The sequence below is a fragment of the Xenopus tropicalis genome, chromosome 3 (assembly GCF_000004195.4).
Source record: "Xenopus tropicalis strain Nigerian chromosome 3, UCB_Xtro_10.0, whole genome shotgun sequence".
Taxonomy (NCBI): domain Eukaryota; kingdom Metazoa; phylum Chordata; class Amphibia; order Anura; family Pipidae; genus Xenopus; species Xenopus tropicalis.
Window position 1 is genome coordinate 23,318,213 of NC_030679.2, and position 10,661 is coordinate 23,328,873.

Genomic DNA, 10,661 nt, shown 5'->3' on the forward strand with positions numbered 1-10,661 from the left:
CCGCTATCCAGAAATATCCGAATTACAGAAAGGACGTCTCCCATAGACTCCATTATAAGCAAATAATTCTAATTTTTGAAAATCATTTCCTTTTCTACTGTAATTATAAAACAGAACCTTGTACTTGATCCCATCTAAGATATAATTACCCCTTGTTGGGGGCAGAACAGCCCTATTGGGTTTATTTAATGGTTAAATGATTCCCTTTTCTCTGTAATAATAAAACAGTACCTGTACTTGATCCCAACTAAGATATAATTACCCCTTATTGGGGGCAGAACAGCCCTATTGGGTTTATTTAATGGTTAAATGGTTCCCTTTTCTCTGTAATAATAAAACAGTACCTGTACTTGATCCCAACTAAGATATAATTACCCCTTATTGGGGGCAGAACAGCTCTATTGGGTTTATTTAATGGTTAAATGATTCCCTTTTCTCTGTAATAATAAAACAGTACCTGTACTTGATCCCAACTAAGATATAATTACCCCTTATTGGGGGCAGAACAGCCCTATTGGGTTTATTTAATGGTTAAATGATTCCCTTTTCTCTGTAATAATAAAACAGTACCTGCACTTGCTCCCAACTAAGATATAATTAATCCTTATTGGTGGCCAAACAATCCTATGGAGTTTATTTAATATTTAAATTATTTTGTAGTGGACTTCAGTTATAGAGATCCAAATCACTGAAAGATCCCTTATCCGGAAAACCCCAGGTCCTGAGCATTCTGGATAACAGATTCCATACCTTTACCAATGAAATGAATTTCCAAGCTGCTACCAAATCTGTTATAGTTTAAATATGAACAACAGCACCACTTATTTGCAGCTTTTCCCCAAAATTCCCCATCTGACAGGTGCACCTTAAGCCCATTTGCTGGGAAAAAATCCATTCTGGTTTATAATAACTTTATCATCTTTATTTTTAGATTTTTAATGAAAATCTTGAAAAACCTCCGGAACAGGTAAGGCAGTGATTTATCAAAGTTTAAATTCAAATTTGTTTGCACTAAAACTCCTAATATTCCAATTATTAATCAACAACTCAAATATCTTCAGAATATTATAGCTGCACCTTAAGCCCATTTGCTGGGAAAAATTCCATTCTGGTTTATAATAAATGTATAATCTTTATTTTTAGATTCCCATAGAAAATCTTGAAAAACCTCCGGAACAGGTAAGGCAGTGATTTATCAAAGTTCAAATTCAAATTTGTTTGCACTAAAACTCCTAATATTCCAATTATTAATCAACAACTCAAATATCTTCAGAATATTATAGCTGCACCTTAAGCCCATTTGCTGGGAAAAATTCCATTCTGGTTTATAATAAATGTATAATCTTTATTTTTAGATTCCCATAGAAAATCTAGAAAAAACTCCGGAACAGGTAAGGCAGTGATTTATCAAAGTTCAAAGTCATATTTGTTTGCACTTAAACTCCCAATATTTCAATTATACATCAAAAACTCAAATTTCTTCAGAATATGATAGGCGCACCATAAGCCCATTTGCTGGGAAAAATTCCATTCTGGTTTATAATAAATTTATAATCTTTATTTTTAGATTCCCATAGAAAATCTAGAAAAAACTCCGGAACAGGTAAGGCAGTGATTTATCAAAGTTCAAATTCATATTTGTTTGCACTTAAACTCCCAATATTTCAATTATACATCAAAAACTCAAATTTCTTCAGAATATGATAGGCGCACCATAAGCCCATTTGCTGGGAAAAATTCCATTCTGGTTTATAATAAATTTATAATCTTTATTTTTAGATTCCCATAGAAAATCTAGAAAAAACTCCGGAACAGGTAAGGCAGTGATTTATCAAAGTTCAAATTCAAATTTGTTTGCACTAAAACTCCCAATATTCCAATTATTAATCAAAAACTCAAATATCTTCAGAATATTATAGCTGCACCTTAAGCCCATTTGCTGGGAAAAATTCCATTCTGGTTTATAATAAATTTATAATCTTTATTTTTAGATTCCCATAGAAAATCTAGAAAAAACTCCGGAACAGGTAAGGCAGTGATTTATCAAAGTTCAAATTCAAATTTGTTTGCACTAAAACTCCCAATATTCCAATTATTAATCAAAAACTCAAATATCTTCAGAATATTATAGCTGCAACTGAAGCCCATTTGCTGGGAAAAATTCCATTCTGGTTTATAATAAATTTATAATCTTTATTTTTAGATTCCCATAGAAAATCTAGAAAAACCTCCGGAACAGGTAAGGCAGTGATTTATCAAAGTTCAAATTCAAATTTGTTTGCACTAAAACTCCAAATATTCCAATTATTAATCAAAAACTCAAATATCTTCAGAATATTATAGCTGCACCTTAAACCCATTTGCTGGGAAAAATTCGATTCTGATTTATAATAAATTTGTCACTAATTTATAATTTGTTTTTTTTTCAGAATCCCTGTGAAAATCTTGCAAAACCTCCGGAACAGGTAAGGAATATTTAAATTATGTATCAAAAACTCAAATTTCTTCTGAATATGATAGGTGCATCTTAAGCCCATTTGCTGGGAAAAATTCCATTCTGATTTATAATAATTTTGTCACTAATTTCTAACCTTTATTTTTAGAATCCCACTGAAAATATTGAAGAACCTGTGGAACAGGTAAGGCGGTGATTTATCAACCTTTAAATTTGTTTGCACCAAAACTCCCAATATTCCAATTATGGATCAAAAACTCAAATATTCGATATTCATCAAGTGCAAAAAAACTCAAATGTAAAACTTCAGCATCTAAAAGCTTGCGAGCTTATGTAAAAGGCAAAGGGAGTTGTCCCTGGCAAATTCAAGAAATATTTTCAGTTTTTCGAGTTTCTATTGAAACAAGTTTTTCATATTCTGATTTTTTAATGAATAACCAAACATTTGAGTTTTTTTAAAATGGAAAATGGAAGTCGAAATAAACTCTCTTATTCACAAACTCGAAAACCGATAAATAAGCCCATAAGCGTAATATTTTCATTTTTACACAAATCTATAAACACCATGAGAATTGAGGGCACAGATACATCTGCAGACTCAGTGAGTTAAAGTGCAATTTCCAGCACAATCGCCAGGTTTTCCCCCCACAATGCAGCATTTTTTTTTACAGAGAGTCATTGTTGTTGCAAGGAGGCGGCATCTTTGGCACAATTGCACTGTACCTATCACAATTGCACCCAATTTGCCAAAGTTAGCACAACTCAGAGTGAATTTCATAACAAATCCAACGCAATTGCAAGTCCATCTGCCCTCATTTCTGGTATTTGTCGCATGAGTAATGCAGCACCAGATCCGTCAGGCACAAGTGTGCTTTTCCTATTGACACTGGGCATGAAGGGAACCCTAAAGCTACTGCCTGGTCTGGTGGTGGTAACTACAGGGTTCCCCTGCATCAAGAATGAATGTTGCACTGATCACAACTATACAGAAGTGCAAGAAGCACGTTTTTATACAAGTACCTTTAATGAAAGTGGTTGCGCTTCTAGAAGTAAATGACCCGTTTTCCCCATAAATTCTTCCTTAATGTATTTACTATAAGATGGACCTGGAATCCACTTTGTATTGTCAATTGTAAACCCAGAGAGGACTTGCACCCACGTTTTTTCTCTTTTTCCCTTTCTGTAACAATCGCAGTAACTGCCTTGGGTAGATTTCCTAATGTTTTTGTTAAAACCCTACCATATGGGATCCTTCTAAGCAGTAAGCGCACTGACATATCTGAAATATAGCCAGTTAATTAACACTTATTTATGTGATAATTTTAACTACTATTGTTTTTGGGGCATATTTAAAGATTTACCCCTAGGCCCCCCACGCCACTTGCACCCCCTCCTCCCCTACTCACTCACCCACTACTTGCAGTTTGCTGCCCCCAATTTTTGCACCCTAGGCTTGGGCTTTTGTAGCCTACCCACAAATCCAGGCCTGACTAGTGATCAGTTTAATTATATTCATTACTTTTTATATTTCTATTCTTAACATCTTGTATGTTTTTTTTTTAGGACAGACCAGCAATTGAAATGATTGATCACGTAAGTAGAAAGTGACATAAGAACAAATATAGAAACCCTTTAGCTTCCAATAGATATTGTGTTTAGAAGCTATAAAGGCAGATATTTCCTTATAAATTCCAATTATTTGACTCTAATTAATCCTCAGCTTAATAAAGGCAAATACAGTACATGAAGACACACTACATTTTGTTGAACTGTTAACCAAAAACTGCCCAAACTATGCCTCACATCTGCTGTGAATATGATATGTGAATATTCCATTTTTAGTTGGAAGGAATTTGTCATGAAATTGTAATCTTTATTTTTAGGATCCATCTGGAATATTTGAATGTATGGAACCAATTGGAAAAGGAGGATTCGGACAAGTATATAAGGTAATCTCAAGGAACTATCTCATTAAATGCTGCGGGGTGTTAAATACAAAACATGAACAGTGGGTACTTGGGTACTTATTTAGTGATTTCTATGCTTATACATGAATCTCCCACCCTTTTTGTACTTTCATAATAAAGTTGAAATGAATGACACTTTTTCTCTGTCTGTTACACAGGGGCGATATCTAGGAAGTGACAAAGATCTCGCCATAAAAGTGGTCAATGTCAAAAAGGTAACAACTCTATTTTGCAAAGCTCAGTTACAAACACAAGTGCCACACCTGACTAGCAGCAAGTGAATGGGACACTAATGCTATTGGAACTCTAATACAGGGGAGAAATATGTGGTACAACTTGTGTACTATTTACCAAATACAATTTGTGTTCTTATTTGTGCATCCTGGGCATGGTAAGGTGGGAGCGGCCTAGCAGCACATACAGTTACACTGTGGGTAAAGACTTTGCATCCAAATGTTGCACATTGCATTATGTTCATGAATAGACTGACACTGGCAGTGGTGTAACTATGATACAGCAGTCTGCATGGTTGCAAGGTTTCCCTGTGAATGCAGTAATGGTGCGTGCCGGACCCCTCTGAAGATTTTTTTTTTTGCAGGGGGGCAGCCAGTCGTAATTACGCCACTGGATTTAGGTTTTAACATTGTTCAGTAATATTCACAGCAGGTATTTTTTAAGTATACATGCAAATAACACTGTTTATTTTTGCCTTGTAATATACACTGACTTTTTTGTTATTTTGAACCAGGAAAAGGAAAACATTGAACTTAATGAGATAAATCTATTGTGGAAATGTGGCGGACAAAAGAACATTGTCCAGCTGTACGGCGCCATGCTCCATGTCACAGAGCCATCACTGGATAACAGATTATGGGTAGGAATCCATTCAATCTTAGGTTTATGTGTGAAGTACAAAATTTGCACTCATTTGCACCTATAAGAGTATATCATTCATTACTCATATTTAGAGTAAAAAAAAAGGAAATGTGTGAATTGTTTTTCTAAACAAATTTCTAAAAGTAAATTATAACAGGGATAATAAAGAATAAGTCACACAAATTGTAATACAATTGTCATTTAAGAAACCAACATTTTGATGGCAAACAAGTAAATCATTATGCATTACAGTTTGACAATTGGACTCATAGAGTAAATTATTAGTATTATGGGATATTGCAGTTGTTAGTTCCTACATATAAGTAGGCTTTATATATTTCAGTAAAATTCTAAAGTAGGAGAGCTGTGATTTTGACATGAAGTCTATTGACATTAGTATTGTTCTTTCGGTTACAACTTGTATTATCCCCACAGTTCCTTTGAACTCTTTCCAATAAAACTATAAGGTTAATGAATATGAGTCTTACATCTTACAATTCTTTGTACTCTAGTGTGTCATGGAGCTTTGCGAAGGGGGTTCCATTAGGGACCTTATTAACCAGCAAGTTGCCAGGACCCTTCCAGAACACTGGATACAGTACCTCTGTCGGCAGGTGTTAAAGGTATGACTGGCTTTAAAAATGTATGTCTCTTATTGTGTTTTTGTAACCACTGGAAGTAGTAGTAGCAGTGTAATAGTAATGCCATAAGCACAAACTATGAGAGAATGCTACCACTTGTACTAATTACGTCCAATGAGAAACAAGTCTTACACGTAAATATATTATGTGATGTGTTGAGAGACATTTAACAAGTTGTGTTTGCTTCCCCTCAGGGCTTGAGGTACTTGCATAACACCTGCATAATCCACCGTGACCTAAAGGCTATGAATATTATGCTGACAGCCAGGGCGCAGGTTAAGATAAGTAAGTAAAGTATATTAGAGTATGAATTAAATGGATGCTAAAAATTCTAGCTCGAAATGTGTGAATGAATGCTGGATTTTAAACTCATTTCCCATAATATTTCTCTGCATACATTTGCACTGCTTCACCCCCTGAGATACTAGCTTTTTTCTGAGCCAATATAATCCAGCTTTCTTTTTCTGGTTTATTTGTTTTCAGATGTAAAATTCTAATTTACGTGTTCAATATTTAACTTTTAGTTGATCTTGGCCTGGCTGTACAATTAAGCAGCAAAGATGCTGCATTTAGAGGTATAGCAGGGACCCGAAAATGGATGGCCCCTGAAGTAATTCTCTCTCAGCAATATCAGACAGAACCATATGACTTCAGGGTAAGTTAATATTTTGCGGAATACGTTACTCGCTGAACTATAGACAAATAGTTATTTTATAGCTCCCATATAAACAGGATGATTGATTTCTATTTTTAAACTAAGCAATAATAATATTTGTGCCACATAGAACCTATTGTATTATCTTAACAATAACGCAATATAAGTCTGTTATATATTAGTGGAGCTGCTTATAAGCCACAGTCAGCCCTTAGAAAACATTTACAATAAAATAGTTCAGTATTATACTTTGGTCTCAAACTGACATTTAATTGCTTCTGTTAAATTCATCAGTTGTAATATTTGTCTTTTATTCTAATTTCTAGTGCGACATATGGTCTCTGGGAATTACTGCCATCGAAATGGCAGAAGGAAGAGCACGTAAGTATCATTTAACCATATATTGCTCTGAGTAACCTGTAACCATCGCACATGTGCTTGAGAGGTGTTGGACAGGCTGGGATAAATAACAATGAAAGCTGGGAATATGTGTGCTAAGAATGTGCTAAAATAAGATGAGAAAGTTAAGAATTAGATCCCCAAATGCTTCTTTGGGCTTCCTGTTCCAACTCACTTTCATACAGTTTCATCTATACTATATACGGCTTGCAATATCAATATATGAAATCGACAGTGTGCTGCAGCCTTAACGAATGTTTATGTTCAATAAATGTCTTTTCTAATAATTACTTCTCACAATCTTTAGCATACAGCAACGTGCCCAAGGATCAAGTAAAGGCAATGATTGTAAACAATGACCCTCCGACTCTGAATGCGGATGTCTGGTGAGTGACACTACTCTGATTTACCGTTTTTCTATATCAATAAGCTAAATATTGTACAGTATGTTTCCACGTGGACAGGGGTGATGGGTTCTAAAACACATGGGGACAGAGTGTTTCCTAGCCCATGTTTTTTTAGCCAGTAGAAAAGCACCCAAATGCACCCCTGCCCCCTCCCATTCACTTGAAAGAGCATCTGTGGTCTGAAAAGAGCCAGTCAGTCATTTTCACTTGAAGCAAATGGGAGGGAGAAGGGGATATGTCATGGGAGCTGGCAAAATTATATTGGTGGAGTAAAAGCCATCTGGGCAGTTCAGTTAAGATACACTTTCTTTTTCCAGTATTGTTAGTTATTGTAAGTTTGTGATAAGGAAAGGAAGGAAAGGGACATTCACTGTGGCCAATCGAGGGTTAGAATGGTATTCACTAGGGGTTCCCCAAACACACCACACAAGATATTTTCATCCCCTTTTGAAAGTCACTTTCCTTGTCCTTTAAATATAAGTTTAGTGCCTAGGATTTGTGTGGATGGTTTTTCAAATGCTTTTGTATAAAATCTATATTTGGATTTTTTTATTACATAAGGAGAATAAAAATTTAATTCAAGTTAATTAACAACCAACTTATCTGAAATGTTAAATATCCAATTTATTTATTTAGGTCTAAAGAATTCCAGAGTTTCATTGCATGCTGCCTGACTAAAAATCAGTTTGAAAGACCAACGGCCAAAGAGTTACTGAGGAGCGAATTTATAAGAAATTGGGACAAAACATTTCAGGCAAAAAAGGAGATAACTGCTCATATACATAGAATGAAGATTCAGAAAGGTAAGGAAATTCATCATGATAGAATTGCCGAATATTGGAAATGTATTATTATCACATGATTGCGATGTGCTACATTTCATTTTGCCATATAGGCATACCAATTCCATTACACTGCAGTAGCAGCACCACCCTGATCATAAATAGGCATCACTGTTAATTTTCCTTATAGATATTTAGCTCAAATAGGCAATGGAACTGCATGCTGGCAGGCAAAATGTAAGCTTATTATTTATAGCAATTCAGGATTAATACAACTACTATTTTGCTATTTGTTTGGAAGGTGCCTTTTTGTACACTTTGCAAAAAATGAATAAAGCAACACATGAATTCTTTAAGTAAACAATAAAGTCCAAGCATTACACTACTGTAACTATACTTTGTCCTTTGAGAAGAAGTATCTAAAAGTAACCAACTTAACCCTGCATTTTTTATTATAGAACTACAAACTAGTAAATCTTAAAATGAGCAGCCACCCAATAAGAATGTGCAAGAAGAACCAAAAAACCCAGAGCAGTAAGAGCAACCAGTTATACTGGCCCACACTCAGGAGTATTCAGAGCCTCAGATATACCCAGAGCTGCAAAATCAATTTGAACTCCACGGACACCCAAAGGTGGTGGAAAATAAAGACGTGTGAGTTGCAGTAACACTCTGAGCTATAAGAACATGGTGATATAATGTAAAACGGACAATGATAAAATGGCATCCTATGTAACCTGCGCATCATCAGAGGCTTGAAACGTTGGGCATTGCTAGCGTCACTCTGCAAGCTGGAGGGGTGGATGGGGAGGCCCAGCTAGCAGTGACGTAACCCAAATAAAATGAAACACAGCAATGCTACCAGGAAAAAACAATGTAAGTAGTTGATTTGTGAGGCATCTACAGGGTGTTGACTTTCATTGCTATCTAATAAATATTGACCATTGATTTAATATCTGTTTTTATCATTAAAGGAGAACTTCATTTTCATCTTAGAATGGATGAACTGTATGAAGTCCAACAGCCCGAAGAGCACAGACAGAAGCAAGTGATTGCAGATGAACTCAAAGATATATAATATTTTAAAAATATTTTATATATTCTAATAAAAGTTTGCAGTAAAATAAGTCAGATCAGTTGCATTTCTGTTGTACTTTATATATATATGTCTAACCTTTGAAGTGCTCCCATAACCCTTTTGGGTTATGGCTGGCACTTAAAGGGTTAAATGGGAATTTTGGCTCGTGCTATTGCCCTCTTTGCACTAGAGATGCAGCCACCCCTCGCCCCCCTCTGATGTGAAAAAGCTAAGCACGGGGGGAGCAGAGGGGGCAGCATTAACTTGCCCCTTTCAGGTGTCTTGGACCCCTGAGGTGGTGCTGCTTACAGGGAAATAACAATAAAGTACATTCCCTCTACAGCCAGAGTCTGTGGTAGCAATGCTCCAGAGTTCTGGGAGTATTTGTATCACAAGACCAATAAATCCTAAATGTAACATAACAAGGGGAAATTTGTATCTTAATTTACAGAAAGGTTTACAGATTTTCTCATTAGGGCATTGTGCCAAGTAAAATGGAAATAAATTGTAATAATTAGTAAGTGGCAGGAGAGGCTGCAGGATGGACCCCCCCTGTGATATATGAAACAAGTGAGCAGTAAAGTGTCTGCACTGGGAGCCCTGTACTTATCTAGAGGCTTTCATGCCTTAAATAAATGTAAATAGTACAGGTATGGGACCTGTTGTCCAGAATGCTCGAGACCTGGGTTTTTCTGTTTTTTCTTTCTTTCCGTAATTTGGATCTCCATAACTTAAGTCTGCTAAAAATCATTTAAATATTAAATAAATCCAGTAGGATTGTTTTGCCTCCAAAAAGGATTAATTATATCTTAGATGGGATCAAGTTCAAGGTACTGTTTTAATATTATTTATTTTTAAAAATTAGAATTATTTTCTTATAAAGGAGTCTATGGGAGATGGCCTTTCTGTAATTCGGAATTTTCTTGGATAATGGGTTTCCGGATAAGGGATCCCATACCTGTATAAAGCTTTTCCAGCCAGTTATATAAAAGCCATATCACATGTACATGCTTGGTACAGGCGGGCCTTGCTAACTTGACTTCCCAAATACCTGTTTTTAATTTCGAGAATAAAATAGAAACCAAATTCTGCTCTACAAAATATTATTTCAGCAGCACCAGAGTAGATGTGTGTGTGGTTGGGGGGAATTTTTTCCAACCCATGGGAAGGTTTAGCGCCTGGTTGTGCATTGGTGCAATGTTCCTATCATAATAACCATATGGTATATATTAGCCAAAATCTTTGGGAACTCCAGTTTTCTGGATAATGGATAATTCTTAATTTGCATCAATATGACATTTTGATCTCATTGGAGAATCCCACAGCTACATCCCGGGTGGCAATGCAACCTGTGCACCTATACTGCCACACAGTACCCCAAAGTACAGAACCAACAACCAG

General features: G+C 35.6%; 1 protein-coding gene across 1 annotated transcript; it reads left to right on the forward strand.

Annotated features, from left to right (window-relative positions):
* The first annotated feature begins 1,017 nt into the window (after nt 1-1,017).
* Nucleotides 1,018-9,313, forward strand: LOC116409704 (traf2 and NCK-interacting protein kinase-like). Its single transcript, XM_031898731.1, has 16 exons — nt 1,018-1,391; nt 2,204-2,239; nt 2,430-2,465; nt 2,604-2,639; nt 4,019-4,048; nt 4,339-4,404; nt 4,581-4,637; nt 5,171-5,296; nt 5,811-5,921; nt 6,134-6,224; nt 6,464-6,594; nt 6,921-6,975; nt 7,301-7,379; nt 8,037-8,203; nt 8,641-9,058; nt 9,157-9,313. The coding sequence occupies exons 5-15, from the start codon at nt 4,037-4,039 to the stop codon at nt 8,661-8,663; spliced, it is 918 nt and encodes a 305-aa protein (XP_031754591.1). The 5' UTR covers nt 1,018-1,391; nt 2,204-2,239; nt 2,430-2,465; nt 2,604-2,639; nt 4,019-4,036; the 3' UTR covers nt 8,664-9,058; nt 9,157-9,313.
* The last annotated feature ends 1,348 nt before the right edge of the window (nt 9,314-10,661 follow it).